This window comes from Abramis brama, assembly GCF_963993115.1.
Source record: "Abramis brama genome assembly, chromosome: 9".
NCBI classification, from domain to species: Eukaryota; Metazoa; Chordata; class Actinopteri; order Cypriniformes; family Leuciscidae; genus Abramis; species Abramis brama.
Genome location: NC_139971.1, coordinates 41,960,166 through 41,985,163, shown reverse-complemented (window position 1 = coordinate 41,985,163; position 24,998 = coordinate 41,960,166). Strand labels below are relative to the sequence as shown.

Below are 24,998 nucleotides of genomic sequence, written 5' to 3'. Positions count from 1 at the left end.
TGAAGCTATATCAAATGATTTTTTTTTTCTTAAAAGCAGAGGGTCTGTTCTTTATTTTGATATAGCCTATTGTATGCAGTGTTTTTCCTGCATAGAGAATTACAAAGCGGAAGCCTCCGTGAAATTTCACCCCACCTCCAACTGTCGACAAAATTCAGCTGGGGCTCGAGTCATTCTGAGAGTACGGGTCGGGCGATAAAGAAATAAAATTAACATTCCAATTTTAATAATTTGCGCGTGGGTCGTGGGTGGACTATTAAAATCACACATTAATGACCCCAGCCTGGACCGGCCTGGACCACCCTAGACGGACAGAGGTCCCCCCACCACAGTCTCATAATATCCAATGGGAAACACTGTATGATAGTGTTCTCAAAATAAAAATAATTTTCTTCAGCCAGTTCAAGACACAGTACACTTGCATCTGTGCACATGATCAGGATTTTACCACCGCCACTTCATTTTGAGCTAGGAAAACTGGTATGTTCAGATATTCATCCAACAAAATATTCTGGGGGCCATGAAACTTTTGTGAAAATTATCAAAAATGCTGACAGTAAAGAGTTAAATAGATACAGCAGGCGTTTAGTCTGTCATAGAGTGTATAGCCGTCGGGCCGAACGGTTTTCCACCTTTTCCACCGTTGGGCCGAACGGTTCTCTTTGCTTAACCATTCTATTCTGTGCCGACCCGGGCCAGCTGGTACAGATATGGTTTTGTTTTCCACTGCGGGGATCAAAAGTCGTTGCCTCGGTAACGTGAGAGTTTACAGATGATAATGAGATGTAAATAGCGGCTGCGTTATGGAGGATGATCTGATATTTCTTTTAATTTTTATTAGTTTTTGTTTACATCGCTCAAAATAGCGAACTTAGCAAGCTACGGAGAAACTGGCAGTTAGGCAAAGCAGCAGACAAGTGACTGATCCTGAGTGATATGAGGTTAGAATTGTTGCATTATTCCAAATGAATTGATTGAGATTCACAAACAAATGTAAAGAGTTTCACAAAAAATTATAAAACTCACAAATAAATAAAATGAGATTTGTCACAAACACAACTCTGCCTGGCATTTATTTGTGAACCGGTTTCTGTGCATTTGTAAATCGCTGCACGCATTTGTGAATTGTGAATTGCTTCTTGTGCATTTGTAAATCCCCTCAGCTCTCGACCTGTGGTTAGAAGCATAGTTTCTAGTTTGCATGACATGTGGACTAAGTAAATCCTTATCTTGAGCCAAATAAGCAAGCTGACATTCAGTACAACCCATGTCATTTATTTAGAATACATACAAATGTCATTTACGTCTTTTAGATTGTCAAGAGATTTAAAGCACCGTTTTTGAAGAGTGCACATGTATGAACGTGCTCTGCTATGTAAGAACGAGCCAATGATCGAGTCTGGAAATAAAGCAAAATAACTGAGAAAAATGAGAAATAGTCCTCAGATGTCATGTCTGTAATGTATATCAAAACATCTAGCGTTAATTCGATCTCAAACAGATTCATTAAAATAAGTTATTACTCCACCACGTGCGTGACGTCATAAACCAAGGTGGTTTAACGACCACGTTGCGACAATATAGTTTCAGGAAACAGTCATAACCAGCTAGTTGATTTCTTCAACGATGTCTCGTACTATGGTAGTGAAGCAGTGAGTTACGTAGTTGTACGGGAAACGCACCCCTGATCGGTTGGTTCTTGTCACATGACCTGCGGTGCGTTTGCGGCATTCTGAAAAGTTGAGAATTTTTCATCTCGCTGCGCCTGGAAAAACATGTGCGCTTCTATTATTCTTGTTGCGCGTCTACACTTGAAATAACTAACTTGAGCTTGCAAAAGACGCAACGTGAACGGCCCCTAACGAGGGAACACACCTGAAATGAAGACTAATTAATCTGTGACGTAGGACACTAACAGGCAGGGAACGAAAGAAAGCAGAGCCAAAACTGACCAGAAGACTAAAACAGAAATCAGGACATGAAAACTATAAACTAACTGAAAATGTGACAGTATAGTTCCCATGGGTTATTTTTAACAGTCACACTAGTTCTGTATGCTGGAAACTGTTATAACAGCAGATGTGAACAGCATAAAATTTCTGCAGAACAACAAGTACACAATTAGTACACTGACATTTGAATTGAATCAAATTAAATTAAATGCAAGTACTCATTAGTTAGGCACCTAAATCTAAGTGTGACCAATAGGAAAATGCAGTTGCAGATCAGGTGAAATGCTGCAGTATAAACAATGTAACCTAAGCTCTGTTGTCTTTAACTAAACAGTAAACTTTAACCACACTGTAACTGCTGTAAAGTATAATGATACTAACTGTAGATTTTCCAGTTTGCATTGTGGGTTCTTCAGTAGATCTCCGAGGTTTTCAAATCCAGAGTCTCCTAGTTTATTCCCACTGAGGTCCAGCTCTCTCAGGTGTGATGGGTTTGAGTTCAGAGCTGAAGTCAGGATGCCACACTGCTTCTCTTTAATACTGCATTTACACAATCTGAAGATAAAACAAAAACAAAACAAAAAACACAAAGAACAATGATCTATGATGTCATCTTATTCTCTTTCCCCACTATGTTTCAGTTGTCTTTAACTAAACAGTAAACTTTAACCACACTGTAACTGCTGTAAAGTATAATGATACTAACTGTAGATTTTCCAGTTTGCATTGTGGGTTCTTCAGTAGATCTCTGAGGTTTCTCACTCCAGAGTCTCCTAGTTTATTTCCACTGAGGTCCAGCTCTCTCAGGTGTGATGGGTTTGAGTTCAGAGCTGAAGTCACAGCAGAACAGCCTTCAGCTTTCATCTCCCAGCTTCTTAACCTGCATTATGAGAAAGAAAGAACAAGAAAATAAGACAGAGGAGAAGATAACTCTTATTCTGTAAAGTCGCATCCTCTTCGTAAACAAACAAAACAAAACAGACATTCAGAGGAAGAGTGATCATCATTCAGGGCGGTACACTGCAACATGTACACTGAAAAAAAGATTATAACTACCTTCCTGATATCCTCTGTCCCAGCTTTTTTGGAGTGTGTTGCAGCCATCAAAATCAACATTTGTTTATATTTACAAAATACAATTAAGTTAGTCAGTGAAAATATTAAAAATCCTTTCTTTGTACTTTTGTTAGTTAAATAAAGTTTAAAGAGAGTTGAATCACAGATTCTGGATTTTATCACATTTTACAAAATATGACAACTTTTCTGGACAAGGGGTTGTCTCATTATTATTTATTATGCATTTATTTAATAAAAATTATTATTCATATGACAGTAATAGCTAATATAGTGTAAATCAAATGCACTGTAAAATAAATGAAAATTTATATTTCTTAAGTAAATATATATTTTCTACTTTACAGTAGGGAAATTACCAAACTTTTTTAATTTCTTCACTTGCATTACTCTTGAGTTTTTATTTAGTCAGAAAACTAAAAGTGCAATGTGCAGCAAAACGTTTTCAGGTTCAACCTATGGGGGTAAATTGATGCCAAAACCATTGAAAATGGACAGACTAAAAGTCACAAATAGATATTACAACTTGTAAACACAAAAGACAATCTACAAATAGATTAAAAATCCGCAAACAAACTCCTCATGATCCGCAAATGTAAAACAAGATCTACATATAGATACAAAGTCCTCAAACAAACTCTTTGTGATCCACAAATATAAAGCATGATCTACAAAAAGATTAAAAATCCACAAATAAACACATCCTGATTCACAAATAGAAATCAGTGACTTGAACTTGAAAACCAGAATTTGAATGAATGTAAAGTGACTTGTTTGCAGGTGAAGATCATGTTCTGTTTGTAGATTGTGTCACATTTGTTTTCAGAGTCAAAAATGCATATTACAATTTGTAAACACAAAACAAGATCGAAAAATCAATTTAAAATCTGCAAACAAACTCCTCATGATCCGCAAATGTAAAACAAAATCTACAAATAGATAAAAAATCCACAAACAGACTCTTCATGATTCACAAATAGAAATCAGTGACTTGTACTTGACAACCAGAATTTGAATGAATGCAAAGTGATTTGTCTGCGCATGAGGGTCATTATTTGTTTGTAGATTGTGTTGCATTTGTTTTCAGAATTTTGGCACAACTGTTTCGCTGTTTTTCCCATTAAAAAATCTACAAATGCCCTCCTCACAATTTGCAAACAAACACAGTCTAACTTGTATTTTCAAACCACTGTAAAAAGACATTCTTACACATTCTGTGCAAAGCTCAGCATGCAAGTGTTGAATCTGTGTTTGCAGATCACAGGGCATTCACAGATCCCTCTGCACACGTCTACAGATCTTTTTGGCACTATCTTTCCGCAGAGTGTGTGACTACGATCCACACGTGTAGTCAGCCAATCAGGGGTATTGCTTCAATGTGATGTCACGCCCCCTCAATACGCCCTTTTCAAAATAAGAGTCGACACTTCTCGAATGGGTGGGCTGGGCTCACTGCCATTTACCGTTGCCGGTGTTGCAGCCTACCGAAATCCGACTCCCCGGACAAATCGCACTCCCCCTCGCCTGCACGCGCAAGCGAGTTTATGCACTTCCTTTGCTATATCCGTTTATTGATCGATTTTTCACACAGCAAGCACCCATATCCTGCATGGAAGCATAGACGTTGGAATAGGGGGGGCTGTTGACATAAAAGCAGACATAAAAAAAATGACATAAAAGCAGATCATCATTCATTCATTCAGCGCTGTTGTTGGTGCGATGTGTCACGTGACAAGCAATGACGCGTCACCAGTTCAAAACTGAGTCCCAAAAGTCCGCTTAAGAAGCATAACACGTAGGCTACAGACTCCATGATTCGCTCTTTTGTTGTTCTGTTTTCTTTCAGGATCAAAAATACAACAAATGAAAGCGTTTATCTGTATTTCCGACTGATGAGAACTATGCATATACATTCATAAATCAGTCAATTTTGTATTTTATTATGAGATAGTTTATTCTAATGTGATCAGTGACTCAAGCACTGATGGACCAAAGAGCGCGCATTTTGACATTTGCTGTAAAAACTTGACATATAAATTCTCAGAAAATGCATTTAATACCAATATATTGAAACTTCTGTTTATATACTCCATTAATAAAGGAGTCCAGACATTGGAAAAATATCAGTCCACATGCGTTTTATATTTAATTTGAGGGAAATAGACATGCATGCACTTTTAGGAAGCAAAATATTTTTTTGTAATTCTGTCAATTACATTAAGGTTATTACATTGTCTGCTATATATTTGCTTCTTATTTATTAAATACGAGCAATTGATTGATAAAACATTGATCAAAATTAAGATAAAATTTATACAAAACGAAAATCTTTTAAAAAGAGTTTTCTATAAAACAAAACTTAATGAAGTCGTCAAAATCATGTTTTACCAAAAACAGCGCCGTTGCTAGGGCGCCAGCGCCTCTGCCTCGCGAGTGGATGATAGCCCTGAAGACGCCTAGCAATGATATACCTTTAGTGGTAGTATACATTTAGTTAAATTACACCTTAAGAGTCTTTGTAGCGCGCTAATGTTATCGGAAATGCAGCCCAGGTATGATGCGTATAATGCGTAATGGAGATTCCAAAGCGCTCTTCTTTGGTCAGAACCACGGAGAGCGATCCGTCGACGCACTGAAACTTTTAACAATGCAACAAAATATTTAAAAAACATCAAGCTATTAAAATGATGTATACGCACAGATAATATAACAGTAGGCTATATTAGTCAATATTTTTTATTAGGTTAAGCAGTGATTGGATAATTATTAGGGCCCAAGCCCTGAAAGGGCGAAGGCCCTATTGTTTTCGGTAGGATTATTATTATTAGGGCCCAAGCCCTGAAAGGGCGAAGGCCCTATTGTTTTCGTTAGGATTATTAGGGCCCGAGCACCGATGGTGAGAGGACCCTATTGTTTTTGCTCCGTTTATTCTTCTTCTTCTTCTTCTTCTTCTTCTCCAAAGTGAATCGCTTTTTAGAGGGCCTAAACATGCTCGAAATCTCATGAAACTTTGCACACGCTTCAGAAGTGGTGAAAATTTACGTGTGATATGGTTTTCAAAATTGGGTGGGGCAAATTCGGTAAATTATTGCCCCCACATTTTGCCCCGGCTCTACGTTTCACGCACAGGTATGAAATTTGGTACATACATGTAATGACCCAATACCTACAAAAAAGTCTCTTGGAGCATAGCCCTAAACACAACAGGAAGTGAGCTATTTTGAACTTCCTCCTGGATTTTGGGCATTTTTCAAAATTTCCTGATGTTGTACTTTAACGAACTCCTCCTACAGATTTGATCTGATCCTCTTCAAATTTGGTGAGTGTAATCTGAAGGCCTTTGCGACGTTAAATTGCAAAGATCTTGAGTTTTCGTCGAAGGGTGTGCCCTCGGGGGCCTGACAAATGTTCACCCAATTTCGGCCTTTTGGTGATATATGCATGATCAGATAAGTTCAATATTAATGTTGCTTGCAGTTCCTATGTTGCTAGGCAACCACAGACAGCCTGCAGTAACTTAGGCATACAATTTCCAATCTGCCCCAAACTTCACATGTTTGATAAGAGTCCTGTCCTGAACACATGACCATGCTCATATTTGGTTATAGGAATAGCGCCACCTGCTGGTAGCAGGAAGTGTGGCAAATACAAAACGTGCTCGAAAAATCATGAAACTTTGCACACGCTTCAGAAGTGGTGAAAATTTACGTGTGATATGGTTTTCAGAATTGAGTGGGGCAAATTGGCATAGTTATTGCCCCTACATTTTGCCCCAGCTCCTGGTTTCACATACAGGTATGAAATTTGGTACATACATGTAATGACCCAATACCTACAAAAAAGTATCTTGGAGCATAGCCCTAAACACAACAGGAAGTCAGCTATTTTGAACTTCCTGTCAGATTTTGTGCAGATTTTGCCATTTACTGATGTTGTACTTTAACGAACTCCTCCTACAGTTTTGATCTGATCCTCTTCAAATTTGGTGAGTGTAATCTTAAGGCCTTTCCTAAAGGCGCCGGGTGGCGGTGGCAGGGGTGCGAGGGCCCTTTTCATCGCTGCTTGCAGCTTTAATTAGGGCCCAAGCCCTGAAAGGGCGAAGGCCCTATTGTTTCTGGTAGGATTATTAGGGCCCAAGCCCTGAAAGGGCGAAGGCCCTATTGTTTTCGTTAGGATTATTATTAGGGCCCAAGCCCTGAAAGGGCGAAGGCCCTATTGTTTTCGGTAGGATTATTATTATTATTATTAGGGCCCAAGCCCTGAAAGGGCGAAGGCCCTATTGTTTTCGTAAGGATTATTATTAGGGCCCAAGCCCTGAATGGGCGAAGGCCCTATTGTTTCCGGTAGGATTATTTATTATTATTATTATTATTATTAGGGCCCAAGCCCTGAAAGGGCGAAGGCCCTATTGTTTTCGTTAGGATTATTAGGGCCCAAGCCCTGAAAGGGCGAAGGCCCTATTGTTTTCGTTAGGATTATTAGGGCCCAAGCCCTGAAAGGGCGAAGGCCCTATTGTTTTCGGTAGGATTATTTATTATTATTATTATTCTTATTTTTCTGTCAACCTTTCGGGCACTTTTGAGACCCTTAACGTGCTTGAAAACTCTTGAAACTTTGCACACGGGTCAGAACCTGCGGCCATCAGGGCCGGGCTGAAGCTGGTACCCGGGCGTGGCAGGGGGGCTCGACAGCGCCCCCTTGAACGGGGTCCGAAAACTTGGTCCATAAATCAGACACGCTTGCATGTAATAATATGAATCTCGGTACACATATAGATCTCATCGGGCCGAACAACTTTCGTACTTTTACTTTTTATGCCAGCCCAACAGGAAGTCGGTTATTAAGGGTTGTTTGGAAACGCATGGTCTGGTATTTGAAACACTTCTCCTAGAGAATTCACCCGATCACCACCAAACTCAGTGTGCATGAAGTCAAGACATTGAGGATGAAAAATTGCCAGGGGATTTTTGATATCTCGAACGGTTTGGCCGTGGCGAGGAAACAAATTTATGGCGAAAAAATGAAACAGGAAGTGTGTTATAACTTCTGCATACATTAACTGATCTTGATTAAACTTCAGCAGTGTGTTCGTTGTAAGAGGCCGATCACATGGATGTGACTATTGTGAGTCAAAGTTATAGCGCCACCAACTGGCAGCAGGAAGTGTGTCACTTTCAAAATGCTTTGAAATCACCCTCTTATTTTTACCCGATTTGCTTCAAACTTTATGTGTATAATGTAGACACACGGCAGATGTAGACCTGTGAAAGGTTTATTGATATCTTAAATACTGTTGCCGTGGCAACGCATCAAACTTTAATATTCTTTTCAGATGCTTTTGAGACTCTTAACATACTTGAAATTGGATGAAACTCGACAGACACATCACATTTATTATCCAGTAGACATGTGCAAAGTTTCAGAAACGGGCGTGGTGAGGGGCTCAGTAGCGCCACCTTTAGTCAAAAATGGGAGCTTAGTTTTAAGTAGAGTCACAAAAATCGTTATGTATATTGTTCTCATCAAGCCGGACAACTTTCTAATTTATAGTCATAAGCTGTGACCAACAGGAAGTGAGATATTTTGGTTTGAATGTGATTTTTTGGAGAATTCTCTCCCTCTCTCTCTCTGCCTCTGCGTCTGTGTGTGTGAGGGGTGGGGGGATTTGTCTTTTGAGTGAGATTTGTTTAAAATTCCTGTTTTTCAAGGTTTCAGGGTCTTTTGGGGCCTTTAACATGCTCGAAAACTCTTGAAACTTTGCACACAGGTCAGAACCCGCGGCCATCAGGGCCGGGCTGAAGCTGGTACCCGGGCGTGGCAGGGGGGCTCAACTGCGCCCCCTGGAACGGGATCCGAACACTTGTCCATAAATCAAACACACTTGCATGTAATGATATGAAACTCGGTACACATATAGATCTCATCGGGCCGAACAACTTTCGTGCTCTAAATTTTATGCCAGCAGGAAGTCAGCAATTATGGGTTGTTTGGAGAACGCTTGCTGTGGAATTTGAAACACTTCTCCTAGAGAATTAATTAAATCGCCACCAAACTCGGTGTGCATGAAGTCAAGACATTGAGGATGCTAAATTGCGGACGGATTTTTGATATCTCAAACGGTTTGGCCGTGGCGAGGACACAAATTTATGGCGAGAAAAGAGAAACACGAAGTGTTATAACTTCTGCACACATTAACTGATCTTGATGAAACTTCAGCAGTGTGTTCGTGGTAAGAGGCCGATCAGATGGATGTGACTATTGTGAGTCAAAGTTATAGCGCCACCAACTGGCAGCAGGAAGTGTGTCACTTTCAAAATGTTTTTGACAAAAGTGGGGGGGTTAGTTTTACCCACAATTACAAAAATCAGTACGTATATTGGTCTCATCGAGCCGGACAACTTTCTAATTGACAGTTATTAGCTACGACCAACAGGGTGTCAGATATTTTGGTCTGAATATGGATTTTTTGTTAAATCAGCCTCTGAGTTTTTAGTTACTCCTCCTAAAAGGTTTATTTTATTCCCACCAAACTTTTTCAACATGATAAAAATATATTAATGATGCTAAATTGTAAACGGATATTGAATATCTCAAACGGTTTTGCTATGGCGAGGGATTAAATTAATGTCAAAAAGGAAGCAGGAAACATCTCATAACTTCTAAAAATGTAATTATACACCATTTATTTTTATATAAAATTATACAAATATTAGAACTAAACCCATTTTATTCTGTTTTTGCAATTCAAGAAGTATGAAAAAGTTAAAAACAGGCTATTTAGTGCTATTTGGTTCAACAAAAAAGCAAGCATAGGGCTATACTGCCCTCTTGTGTCCAAAAGGATATCAAAATAGTATATAAAACGTTTTACTAGGTAGGCCTATTGTATTTAAATATAAATTTATTAGGTATATGACTGAGGATATTTTCCCATCGGTTAATCGACGTGTGACACGAGCGGGTGCTTTTAAATCGCTAATATAAAAGTGAAAGTAAAAAACGGACGTCCGCACGGACATTGATAATGGTGCACGTTGGAAAAAATGATACTTTTAAACATAACACTAAACCGCCATTAGGTGTCGCCAGGCGACCATCTTAATGAGCGAGTCATTGATTCATTCGTTCAAACGATTCGTTCCAATGACTGAGTCATTCATGATTGAGACAGATGTTTATGGATTGACCATTGAATCTTTAAGTCAACCGATTCGTTTCAAAATGCTGAATCATTCAGTAATGAGAAAACAAGTTGCTGTGAGATGCGCAATGGTTCTGCTGTGATCTTTGTTTAACTATTTTTGCTGCTGAAACAGAACAAAAACAGTCAATATTGCATCTAAAATGTAAGTGACTTAATTGTAACTGTTTATTAACCTGTTGTATGAAATCAATGTCACAGTTTCAATCGTGATTGTATTCAGGAAATAGTTGCCTACTCGTCAAGTGAGGTTGCTTAACTCTATCATATGTTATAAAATATATAAAAACTCCATATTTGTAATTTTTATAGTCAGTATGTTGTTAACTGGTTTGCTTTTTTTGTGTGCTGCGCTCATTTGTTTACAATTCTCCTGGAGAAGCAGCATGAGCCTCAGCAGTGCAACCTTGTTACCATTGATCAGTAATACATTCATTTTTAACTGCTGATTGCAACTTAAAATGAATAATGAAATTAGAATAATCTCTCGTTTTAGTGACTCCCAAGTTATTTTTTTGTTATTGACATTCTAATCAGGCTATACTCTGGTCGGGCAAGTAAAATTCTCTTTCAGGTAGGCCTATTGTATTTATATATAAATATATTAGGGATGTGACTGTGATACAATTTTCCCACCGGTTAATCGACGTGTGACACAGCTGAGGGCTTTTAAATCGCTAACTATAGTATACTATATACTAGTAAAATACAGACGTCCGCACAGACATTGATAATGGTGCGGAGTAGAGCGAGCATTTTCAATGTATTCCTATGGATGTAGGAATTAACTAAAACATTTTATTTATGTTTTTGTGTCCACTGTTCAACCGCAACCGCGTCACACACACACACACACATTCCAGAATTGCAATCTTGACATCGCAGCCTGTTCATTATAGCCCTAATACAATATAATAATAAAAATAGTCAACCTAACATAAACGAATTACACTGCTCTGTTTAAATAGTCAGTAGTACAATTTGTACCATTCACAGAAAGCAGAGCTCCACTGTGATGTTTCCAAGCACATTTTTGCGCGTGTGAAGAGGATGATTTTTTCCATCGATATTGGAACACGAGTGAAGTACAAAGCCTATAATAAAGAATAGTTTAGAATCCAAATACATCGCAAATATTGAAACATTTTGATTCTAATGAGAGGGTTACGTGAGACCAACACTGCTTACTTTCGTTTTTATTTTTACATTAAATTTAAAGGATTTGTTGTGGAATATTTTGAGTGTATCATAAAATCTGAATAAGGTAAGACAAGTAATATTTTCTGTCTTATATATATGTATATGTATATGTATGTGTGTGTGTGTGTGTGTGTGTGTATATATATATATATACATAGATAGATAGATAGATATATATATATATATATATATATATATATATATATATATATATATATATATATATAAATAATGTATATATGTGTGTGTGTATATATATATATATATATATATATATATATATATATATATATATATATATAATATATATATATATATATATATATAAAAATATAGCTGCGAGCAGCGATGGAGGGCCAAAGCCGGCGGCACCGCCATCCCCGGTGCCTTTAGGTAACTAAAGGCTCCGGGGTTGCGGTGCCACCGGCTTGGGCCCGTAATCGCTGCTCGCAGCTATATTTATTATTATTATTATTATTTTGTCAACCTTTCGGGCACTTTTGGGGCCCTTAACATGCTCGAAAACTCTTGAAATTTTGCACACAGGTCAGAACCCTCGGCCATCAGCTGAAGCTGGTACCCGGGCGTGGCAGGGGGCCTCGACAGCGCCCCCTGGAACGGGATCCGAACACTTGTCCATAAATCAGACACGCTTGCATGTAATAATATGAAACTCGGTACACATATAGATCTCATCGGGCCGAACAACTTTCGTGCTCTAAGTTTTACGCCAGACCAACAGGAGGTCAGCTATTATGGGTTGTTTGGAAACGCATGCTGTGGAATTTGATGTACTCCTCCTAGGAAATTCATTCATTCGCCTCCAAACTCGGTCGGCATGAAGTCAAGACATTGAGGATGCTAAATTGCGGACGGATTTTTGATATCTCGAACGGTTTGGCCGTGGCAAGGAAACGAATTTATGGCGAATAATTCAAACAGGAAGTGTGTTATAACTTCTGCATACATTAACTGATCTTGATGAAACTTCAGCAGTGTGTTAGTTGTAAGAGGCCGATCACATGGATGTGACATTTGTGAGTCAAAGTTATAGCGCCACCAACTGGCAACAGGAAGTGTGTCACTTTCAAAATGCTTTGAAATCACCCTCTTATTTTTACCCGATTTGCTTAAAACTTTATGTGTATAATGTAAACACACGGCAGATGTAGACCTGTGAAAGGATTATTGATATCTTAGATACTGTTGCCGTGGCAATGCATTAAACTTTAATATTCTTTTCGGATGCTTTTGAGACTCTTCACATGCTTGAAAATGCATGAAACTCGACAGACACATCACATTTATTATCCAGTAGACATGTGAAAAGTTTCAGAAACGGGCGTGGTGAAATGGCTCAGTAGCGCCACCTTTAGTCAAAAATGGGGGCTTAGTTTTTCCTAGAATCACAAAACTTGGTAGGTGTATTGTTCTCATCAAGCCGGACAACTTTCTAATTTACAGTCATAACCTCAGACCACCAGGAAGTCAGATATTTTGGTTTGAATGTGGATTTTCTGGAGAATTTTCTCTCTCTCTCTGTGTGTCTGTGTGTGTGTGTGTGGGGTTTGTATATTCCATTTAATCTTTGTTTTTCAAGGTTTCAGGGGCTTTTGGGGCCCTTAACTTGCTCGAAAACTCTTGAAACTTTGCACACAGGTCAGAACCCACGGTCAACAGGGACAGGCTGAATCTGGTAGCCGGGCGTGGCAGGGGGGCTCGACAGCGCCCCCTTGAACGGGGTTCTAAAACTTGGTCCATATATCAAACACGCTTGCATGAATTAATTTGAAACTCGGTACACATATAGATCTCATCGGGCCAAACAACTTTCGTGCTCTAAGTTTTACGCCAGCCCAACAGGAAGTCGGCTATTTAGGGTTGTTTGGAAACGCTTGCTGTGGAATTTAATGTACTCCTCCTAGGAAATACATCGATTCGCCTCCAAACTCGGTCAGCGTGAAGTCAAGGCATTGAGGATGCTAAATTGCGGACGGATCTTTGATATCTTGAACGGTTTGGCCGTGGCGAGGAAATGAATTTATGACGAGAAAAGAGAGACACGAAGTGTTATAACTTCTGCATACATTAACTGATCTTGATGAAACCTCAGCAGTGTGTTTGTGATAAGAGGCCGATCAGATGGACGTAACTATTGTGAGTAAAAGTTATAGCGCCACCAACTGGCAGCAGGAAGTGTGTCACTTTCAACATGCTTTTGACAAAAGTGGGGGGGTTAGTTTTACCAACAGTTACAAACATGAGTATATATATTGGTCTCACCGAGCCGGACAACTTTCTAATTAACAGTCATTAGCTCAGAGCAAAAGAAAGTCAGATATTTTGGTTTGAATGTGGATTTTTTGGATATTTCAGACTCAGAGTTGTTATATTTCAGAGTTTTTAGCTACTCTTCCAAACTGGCTTATTTTATTCACACCAAACTTTTTCAAAATGATGAAAATACATTAAAGATGCTAAATTGTGAACGGATATTAAACATCTCAAATGTTTTTGCTATAGTGAGGGACTGAAGTAATGTACAAAAATTAAACACTAAAAGCCTCATCTTCTAAAAATGTAATTATACACCATTTATTTCTATAAAAGTATACAAATATCAAAACCAAACTCATTTTATTCTTTTTTTTTTTTAAATTTAATAATTATTTATAAGTTTAAAAATAGTAATTGTACTATTTAGTCTCATAAAAGTCAAGTCATACATAGGGCTATACTGCCCTCTTGTGTTCAAAATCAGGTAGGCCTATTGTATTTACATAAAAATATACTAGGTATGTGAATATTTTACCACCGCTGGGGGCTTTTGAATCGCAAACTTAAAAACGAAAGTAAAATATTTTCGTCCGCACTGACATTGATAGTGGTTGATAATAATAATAATAATTTGTTACATTTATATAGCGCTTTTTCTGAGACCTCAAAGCGCTTTACATAGATGGGGGGAATCTCCTCAACCACCACCAATGTGCAGCATCCACTTGGATGATGCGACGGCAGCCATATTGCGCCAGAACGCCCACCACACACCAGCTTACTGGTGGAGAGGAGACAGTGATGAAGCCAATCAGTATATCAGTACATGGGGATGATTAGGAGGCCATGATGGATAGAGGCCAAGGGGCAAATTTGGCCAGGATGCCGGGGTTACACCCCTACTCTTTTTCGAAGGACATCCTGGGATTTTTAATGACCACAGACAGTCAGGACCTCGGTTTAACGTCTCATCCGAAGGACGGTGCTCTTTTGGCAGTATAGTGTCCCCGTCACTACACTGGGGCATTAGGACTCACACAGACCACAGGGTGAGCGGTTGAGCGGGCGTTTCAAATGAATTCCTATGGAAGTAGGAATAAACTGAAAAACGTTCACTCTGTTCTGCTCGTTCCTTGTCGTGGATGCGCACCATGAATGCCCGTGCAGCCATGAGCATTTTAGTTTAATTTTAAAATTAGCGCCTTTCGGGGGGTGGATTGCTTGAAATTATTTTACAAAAGCACAATGTTGTGTCTTATTGCGACAGTACACAAATATAAGTTAACACTTTGCAGTTTGAATGTGGTCCTGTATAATGACGTATGTTTTTATGTGTCCACTGTTCCATCGCGCCCACGCCACACACACACACACACACACACATGTAGTGTTTTCATTTTTTATGGGGACTTTCCATAGACAATGATTTTTATACTGTACAAACTGTATATTCTATTCCCTTACACTAACCCTACCCCTAAACCTACCCATCACAGAAAACTTTCTGCAATTTCACATTTTCGAAAAAACATCACTTTTTTGATTTATAAGCCGTTTTCCTCATGGGGACCAAAAAATGTCCCCACACGAACAAGGATTTCGGATATTGCCATCCTTGTGGGGACATTTTGTCCCCACAACGTGATGATTACCAACTCACTCACACACACACACACACACACACACACACACACACAGTTTACTATCTTTGTGGGGACTCTCCATAGACTTAATGGTTTTTATACTTTACAAACTGTATATTCTATCTCCTCACACTAACCCTACCCCTAAACCTACCCATTACAGAAAACTTTCTGCATTTTTACATTTCCAAAAAGACTCATTCTGTATGATTTCTAAGCTTGTTTACCCATGGGGACCTCTATTTAGGTCCCCACTGTGACACGAGTCCCCATGAGTCTGTGTGCATTCAGGTTGAAGTCCCCACCGGGATAGAAAAACATGAACACACATGCACACAAACACACACACACACACACACACACACACACACAGCGATGAAGGGCCAAAGCCGGCGGTACCGCCACCCCGGTGCCTTTAGGTAAAGGCACCGGGGTTGCGGTGCCACCGGCTTGGGCCCGTAATCGCTGCTCGCAGCTATATTTAGGGCCCGAGCACCGATGGTGTGAGGACCCTCTTGGAATTGCTCTGTTTATTAGGGCCCGAGCACCGATGGTGTGAGGACCCTCTTGGAATTGCTCTGTTTATTATTATTATTATTATTATTAGGGCCCGAGCACCGATGGTGTGAGGACCCTCTTGGAATTGCTCTGTTTATTATTATTATTATTATTATTATTATTATTAGGGCCCAAGCCCTGAAAGGGCGAAGGCCCTATTGTTTTCGGTAGGATTATTATTATTAGGGCCCAAGCCCTGAAAGGGCGAAGGCCCTATTGTTTTCGGTAGGATTATTATTATTATTATTATTATTATTATTATTATTATTATTATTTTGTCAACCTTTCGGGCACTTTTGGGGCCCTTAACATGCTCGAAAACTCTTGAAATTTTGCACACACGTCAGAACCCGCGGCCATCAGGGCCGGACTGAAGCTGGTACCCGGGCGTGGCAGGGGGGCTCGACAGCGCCCCCTGGAACGGGATCCAAACACGTGTCCATAAATCAAACACGCTTGCATGTAATAATATGAAACTCGGTACACATATAGATCTCATTGGGCCGAACAACTTTCGTGCTCTAAGTTTTACGCCAGCCAAACAGGAAGTTGGCTATTTAGCGTTGTTTGGAAACGCATGCTGTGGAATTTAATGTACTCCTCCTAGGGAATTCATCGATTCGCCTCCAAACTCGGTGTGCATGAAGTCAAGACATTGAGGATGCTAAATTGCGGACGGATTTTTGATATCTCGAACGGTTTGGCCGTGGCGAGGAAACAAATTTATGGCGAAAAAATGAAACAGGAAGTGTGTTATAACTTCTGCATACATTAACTGATCTTGATGAAACTTCAGCAGTGTGTTCGTTGTAAGAGGCCGATCACATGGATGTGACTATTGTGAGTCAAAGTTATAGCGCCACCAACAGGCAGCAGGAAGTACATCACTTTCAAAATGCTTTGAAATCACTGTCTTATTTTTACCCGATTTGCTTCAAACTTTATGCGTACAATGTAGACACACGGCAGATGTAAACCTGTGAAAGGATTATTGATATCTTAGATACTGTTGCCGTGGCAACGCATCAAACTTTAATATTATTTTTTGATGCTTTTGAGACTCTTAACATACTTGAAATTGCATGAAACTCAACAGACACATCACATTTATTAGCCCGTAGACATGTGCAAAGTTTCAGAAACGGGCGTGGTGGAATGGCTCAGTAGCGCCACCTTTAGTCAAAAATGGGGGCTTAGTTTTTCCTAGAATCACAAAACTTGGTATGTGTATTGTTCTCATCAAGACGGACAACTTTCTAATTTACATGAACCATCTCCGACCAACAGGAAGAGAGATATTTTGGTTTGAATGTGGATTTTCTGAAGAATTTTCTCTCCCTCTCTCTGTGTCTGTGTGTGTGTGAGGGGAGGGGGGGATTTGACTATTGCTTTTATATTGTTAATCAAGGTTTCAGGGGCTTTTGGGGTCCTTAACGTGCTCAAAAACTCTTGAAACTTTGCACACAGGTCAGAACCCACGGCCATCAGGGCCGGGCTGAAGCTGGTACCCGGGCGTGGCTGGGGGGCTCAACAGCGCCCCCTTGAACGGGGTTCTAAAACTTGATCCATATATCAAACACGCTCGCATGAATTAATATGAAACTCGGTACACATATAGATCTCATCGGGCCGAACAACTTTACCCCGGTCAAGTTTTACGCCAGCCCAACAGGAAGTCGGCTATTATGGGTTGTTTGGAAAACGCTTGCTGTGGAATGTGAAATACTCCTCCTAGAAAATTCACCGTGTCCCCTTCAAACTCGGTGTGCATGTAGTCAAGACTTTGAGGATGCTAAATTGCGGACGGATTTTTGATATCTCGAACGGTTTGGCTGTGGCGAGGAATCGAATTTATGGCGAGAAAAGAGAAACACGGAAGTGGAATAACTTCTGCATACATTAACTGATCTTGATGAAACTTCAGCAGTGTGTTCGTGGTAAGAGGCCGATCAGATGGATGTAGCTATTGTGAGTCAAAGTTATAGCGCCACCAACTGGCAGCAGGAAGTGTGTCACTTTCAACATGCTTTTGACAAAAGTGGGGGGGTTAGTTTTAACTACAGTAAAGAAAAAACAGTTTGTATATTGTTCTCATCAAGCCGGACAACTTTCTAATTTACATTCAATAGCTCTGGCCATCAGGAAGTCAGATATTTTGGTCTGAATGTGAATTTTTTTGCAAAATCAGCCTCTGAATTTTTAGCCACTCCTCTTAAACTATTTATTTTATTCGTACCAAACTTTTTCAACATGATGAAACTACATTAAATATGCTAAATTGTGAATGGATAATAAATATCTCAAATGGTTTTGCTATGGCGAGGGATTAAAGTAATGTCCAAAAAGGAAACACTAAAAATCTTCTAAAAATGTAATTATATACCATTTATTTCTATATAAAAGAATACAAATATCACAACTAAACCCATTTTATTCTGTTTTTGCAATTCAAGAAGAATGAAAAAGTTAAAACAGGCTATTTAGTGCTATTTGGTTCAACAAAAAAGCAAACATAGGGCTATACTGCCCTCTTGTGTCCAAAAGGACATCAAAATAGTATATAAAACTTTTTACCAGGTAGGCCAATATTGTATTTAAATATACATTTATTAGGTATGTGTCTGAGGATATTTTCCCACCGGTTAATCGACGTGTGACACGAGTGGGTGCTTTTAAATCGCTAATATAATAGTGAAAGAAAAATAATGATAATGTTGCACACACAAATCACACACATGTGGGAAAGAATGATGCTTTTAAACAACACTAAACCGCCATTAGGTGTCGCCAGGCATCCATCTTAATAAGCGAGTCATTGATTCATTCGTTCAAACGATTCGTTCGAATGAGTCGATCATGATTAAGACAGATGTTTATGGATTGATCATTCAATCTTTGAGTCAACCGATTCGTTAAAAATGCTGAATCGTTCAGTTATGAGAAAACACGTGATGGTTCTGCCGTGATCTTTGTTTAACTATTTTCGCTGCTGAAACAGAACAAAAACAGTCAACATTGAATCTAAAATGTAAGTGACTTAATTGTAACTGTTTATTAACCTGTTGTATGAAATCTAGGGGTGGGAGAAAAAATGTATTCTTAGATGCATCGCGATGCGGACGTGGACGATTCTGAATCGATTCACAAATGTCAAAAAATCGATTCTCTAAAAAAATATTTTTCTAATAACGTAATATTGACGGAAGGCAAAAGGCGGAACTCTAAGCGGACGTGCGTGCAGTCTGTGGCGCGCACATAACAGAGAAGTTTCTTCTGCTCACCAAGGCTGCATTTATTTGATTAAAAATACAAACAAAAACAGTAATATTGTAAAATATTATTCCAATTTAAAACGGCTGCTTTCTATTTTAATATATTTTAAACTGTTATTTATTCCTGTGATCAAAGCTGAGTTTTCAGCATCATTACTCCAGTCGTCACTGTCACATGATCCTTCAGAAATTATTCTAATATGATGATTGATACTCAAGAAACATTCATTATTATTTTAAATGTCGAAAACAGTTGTGTACAGTCTTTGATGAATAGAAAGTTCAAAAGAACAGCATTTATCTGAAATCTAAAGCTTTTGTAACGTTAAACACTACCGCTCAAAAGTTTTGGGTTAGTAATAATTACAATTTTATTTTTGGGGGAAATAAATAAAATAAATCAGTACTTTTATTTATGAAGGATGAGTTAAACTGATCAACAGTTACAGTAAAGACATTTATAATGTTAAAAATATATATATTTGAAATATATGCTGTTCTTTTGAACTTAACATTCATCAAAGCATTTTGAAAAAAAAAATCTGTACACAACTGTTTTCAACATTGAAAATAATAATGAATATTTATTGAGCATCAATCATCATATTAGTATGATTTCTGAAGGATCATGTGACACTGAAGACTGGAGTAATGATGCTGAAAACTCAACTTTGATCACAGAAATGAATTACTATGTAAAATATTTAAAAATTGAAAACAGCTGTTTTAAATTGGAATAATATTTCACAATATTACTGTTTTTGTTTGTATTTTTAATCAATAAATGCAGCCTTGGTGAGCAGAAGAGACTTCTCCTAAAAACATTAAAAATCTTACTGACCCCAAACTTTTGAACAATAATATATATATATATATATATATATATATATATATATATATATATATATATATATATACATATATATGTATGTATGTGTGTGTATGTATGTATGTATGTATATATATATATATATATATATATATATATATATATATATATATATATATATATATATATATATATATATATATATATATATATATATATATATATATAATATAGCTGCGAGCAGCGATGGAGGGCCCAAACCGGTGGTACCGCCACCCCGGTGCCTTTAGGTAACTAAAGGCACCGGGGTTGCGGTGCCACCGGCTTGGGCCCGTAATCGCTGCTCGCAGCTATATTTATTATTATTATTATTATTATTTTGTCAACCTTTCGGGCACTTTTGGGGCCCTTACCATGCTCGAAAACTCTTGAAACTTTGCACACAGGTCAGAACCCGCGGCCATCAGGGCCGGGCTGAGGCTGGTACTCGGGCGTGGCAGGGGGGCTCGACAGCGCCCCCTGGAACGGGATCCGAACACGTGTCCATAAATCAAACACGCTTGCATGTAATAATATGAAACTCGGTACACATATAGATCTCATCGGGCCGAACAACTTTCGTGCTCTAAGTTTTACGCCAGCCCAACAGGAAGTCGGCTATTTAGGGTTGTTTGGAAACGCATGCTGTGGAATTTAATGTACTCCTCCTAGAGAATTCATCCAATCTCCTCCAAACTCGGTCAGCATGAAGTCAAGACATTGAGGATGCTAAATTGCGGACGGATTTTTGATATCTCGAACGGTTTGGCCGTGGCGAGGAAACGAATTTATGGCGAAAAAATGAAACAGGAAGTGTGTTATAACTTCTGCATACATTAACTGATCTTGATGAAACTTCAGCAGTGTGTTCGTTGTAAGAGGCCGATCGCACAGATGTGACTATTGTGAGTCAAAGTTATAGCGCCACCAACAGGCAGCAGGAAGTACATCACTATTAAAATGCTTTGAAATCACTGTCTTATTTTTACCAGATTTGCTTCAAACTTTATGTGTACAATGTAGACACACGGCAGATGTAAACCTGTGAAAGGATTATTGATATCTTAGATACTGTTGCCGTGGCAACGCATCAAACTTTAATATTCTTTTTTTATGCTTTTGAGACTCTTAACATACTTGAAATTGCATGAAACTCGACAGACACATCACATTTATTAGCCCGTAGACATGTGCAAAGTTTCAGAAACGGGCGTGGTGAGGGGCTCAGTAGCGCCACCTTTAGTCATAAGTGGGGGGGGTTAGTTTTATCAACAGCAACAAAACTTGGTATGTGTATTGTTCTCATCAAGACGGACAACTTTCTGATTTACATGATCTATCTCCGACCAACAGGAAGAGAGATATTTTGGTTTGAATGTGGATTTTCTGAAGAATTTTCTCTCCCTCTCTCTGTGTCTCTGTGTGTGTGAGGGGAGGGGGGATTTGACTATTGCTTTTATATTGTTAATCAAGGTTTCAGGGGCTTTTGGGGTCCTTAACATGCTCAAAAACTCTTGAAACTTTGCACACAAGTCAGAACCTAAACGTGGCAGGGGGGCTCAACAGCGCCCCCTTGAAAGGGGTCCCAAAACTTGGTCCATAGATCAAACACGCTTGCATGAATTAATATGAAACTCGGTACACATATAGATCTCATCGGGCCGAACAACTTTCCCCCGGTCAAGTTTTACGCCAGCCCAACAGGAAGTCGGCTATTATGGGTTGTTTTGAAAACGCTTGCTGTGGAATGCGAAGTACTCCTCCTAGAGAATTCATCCAATCCCCACCAAACTCGGTGTGCATGAAGTCAAGACATTGAGGATTCTAAATTGCGGACGGATTTTTGATATCTCGAACGGTTTGGCCGTGGCGAGGAAACGAAATTATGGCGAGAAAAGAGAAACACGAAGTGGTATAACTTCTGCATACATTAACTGATCTTCATGAAACTTCACCAGTGTGTTCGTGGTAAGAGGCCGATCAGATGGATGTAACTATTGTGAGCCAAAGTTATAGCGCCACCAACTGGCAGCAGGAAGTGTGTCACTTTCAACATGCTTTTGACAAAAGTGGGGGGGTTAGTTTTACCAACAGTTCCAAAAATCAGTATTGGTCTCATCGAGTCAGACAACTTTCTAATTTACAGTTATTAGCTCAGAGCAAAAGGAAGTCAGATATTTTGGTTTGAATGTGGATTTTTTGGATATTTCAGACTCTGAGTTTTTAGCTACTCTTCCTAACTGGTTTATTTTATTCACACCAAACTTTTTCAAAATGATGAAAATACATTAAAGATGCTAAATTGTGAACGGATATTAAACATCTCAAACGGTTTTGCTATAGTGAGGGACTTAAGTAATGTACAAAAAGGAAACTAAAAGCCTCATCTTCTAAAAATGTAATTAAAAAACATTTATTTCTATATAAAAGTATACAAATATCACAACTAAACCCATTTTATTCTTTTTTTTTTTTTTCAATTTAATAATTATTTATAAGTTTAAAAATAGTAATTGTACTATTTAGTCCCATAAAAGTCAAGTCATACATAGGGCTATACTGTCCTCTTGTGTTCAAAATCAGGTAGGCCTATTGTATCTACATAAAAATATACTAGGTTTGTGACGGTGAGAATATTTTACCACTGGTTAATCTATGTGTGACACCGCTGGGGGCTTTTGAATCGCCAACTTAAAAATAAAAAAAGTAAAATATGCTCGTCCGCACTGACACTGATAGTGGTTGAGCGAGCTTTTCAAATGAATTCCTATGGAAGTAGGAATTAACTGAAAAACGTTCACTCTGTTCTGCTCGTTCCTCGCCGTGGATGCGCACCGTTATGAATGCCCGTGCAGCCATGAGCATTTTAGTTTAATTTTAAAATGAACGCCTTTCGGGGGGTGGATTGCTTGAAATTATTTTACAAAAGCACAATGTTGTGTTTTATTGCGACTGTACACAAATATAAGTTAACACTTTGCAGTTTGAATGTCGTCCTGTATAATGACGGAGTATGTTTTTATGTGTCCACTGTTCAATCGCGCCCACGCCACACACACACACACACACACACACACACACGGTTTACTATCTTTGTGGGGACTCTCCATAGACTTAATGGTTTTATACTGTACAAACTGTATATTCTATCTCCTCACACTAACCCTACCCCTAAACCTACCTATCCCAGAAAACTTTCTGCATTTTTACATTTCCAAAAAAACTCATTCTGTATGATTTATAAGCTTGTTTACCCATGGGGACCTCTATTTAGGTCCCCACTGTGACATGAGTCCCCATGAGTCTGTGTGCATTCAGGTTGAAGTCCCCACCGAGATAGAAAAACATGAACACACATACACACACACACACACACACACACACACACACACGCACGCACGCACGCACACACACACACACACACACACACACACACACACACACACACACACACACACACACACAAACACACATTCCAGCATTGCAATCTTGACATCGCAGCCTGTTCATTATAGCCTTGATAAAATATAATAATAAAATAGTTAACCTAACATATAAAAATTACACTGCTCTAAATAGTCAGTAGTACAATTCGTACATTCACAGTAAGCACCGCACCACTGTGATGTTTCAAGCACATTTTTGCGTGTGTGAAGAGGATGATTTTTTCCGTCGATATTGGAACACGAGTGAAGAACAAAGCCTACAATAAAGAATAGTTTAGCATCCAAATACATCGCAAATGCTGAAACATTTTGATTCTAATGAGAGGGTTACGTGAGCCCAACAGTGCTTACTTTCGTTTTTATTTTTACATTAAATTTAAAAGATTTGTTGTGGAATATTTTGAGTGTATCATAAAATCAGAATAAGGTAATAAGGTTTCTGTCTTTTATATATATATATATATATATAAATATAGCTGCGAGCAGCGATGAAGGGCCAAAGCCGGCGGCACCGCCACCCCGGTGCCTTTAGGTAACTAAAGGCAACAGGGTTGCGGTGCCACCGGCTTGGGCCCGTAATCGCTGCTCGCAGCTATATTTAGGGCCCGAGCACCGATGGTGTGAGGACCCTCTTGGAATTGCTCTGTTTATTATTATTATTATTATTATTATTATTATTCTTCTCCGCATTGAATTGCATTTTTGAGGGCCTAAACATGCTCGAAAACTCACGAAACTTTGCACACGCGTCAGAACTGGCGAAAATTTACATCTGATATAGGTTTCAGAATTGGACGGGGCAAAATGGCTCGATAGCGCCACCTATAAAAGTTCAACGGAGTGCGCCTCCCGCATCGTTCCACGTACGTGCACGAAATTCGGTACATATATGTAATTACCTAATACCTACAAAAAAGTCTCTTGGAGCGTAGCCCTAAACACAACAGGAAGTCAGCCATTTTGAACTTCCTCTCAGATTTTTGTGCAGTTTTTGCCATTTTCAGGCCTCGTACTTTAACGAACTCCTCCTACAGTTTTAATCTGATCATCTTCAAATTTGGTGAGTGTAAACTTCAGGCCTTTGCGACGTTAAATTGCGAAGATCTTGAGTTTTCGTCGAAGTGCGGGTCCTCGGCGGCCTGACAAATTTCGATGTTTCGCCATGAAACAGGAAGTTGCTGTAACTCAGGCATGGAATGTCCAATCTGCCCCAAACTTCACACTTTTGATAAGAGTTCTGTCCTGAACACATGACCATGCTCATATTCAGTTATAGTCATAGCGCCACCTGCTGGCAACAGGAAGTGACATGTTTAACACTGTTATGGACTCCTAATAACATATAAAAAGGTGCCAGCAAGTGCTAAACATGCTAACAACATACTAGAAGCATGCTAAAACATGCTAGCAAACTCTTAGCTAAGTGCTAAAGCATGCTATTATTGCAATTAAATAGGAATTTGCTGTAACTCAGGCATGGAATGTCCAATCTGCCCCAAACTTCACA

The 24,998-nt window shown here is 39.0% G+C and overlaps 2 protein-coding genes across 2 annotated transcripts in view; both read right to left on the bottom strand.

Annotated features, from left to right (window-relative positions):
* Nucleotides 1-24,998, bottom strand: part of LOC311089879 (uncharacterized protein) — an 832,216-nt gene that overhangs the window by 270,334 nt on the left and 536,884 nt on the right. The gene's annotated exons all lie outside the window — the stretch shown is intronic.
* LOC311089883 (ribonuclease inhibitor-like) overlaps nt 1-24,998 on the bottom strand; it is a 113,846-nt gene that overhangs the window by 23,320 nt on the left and 65,528 nt on the right. Inside the window, exons 10-11 of the mRNA XM_084124915.1 lie at nt 2,659-2,832; nt 2,334-2,507 (exon numbers count right to left, since the gene is read on the bottom strand). Of these exons, the coding sequence (XP_083981041.1) occupies nt 2,334-2,507; nt 2,659-2,832 (348 nt within the window). The remainder of the gene's footprint in view (nt 1-2,333; nt 2,508-2,658; nt 2,833-24,998) is intronic.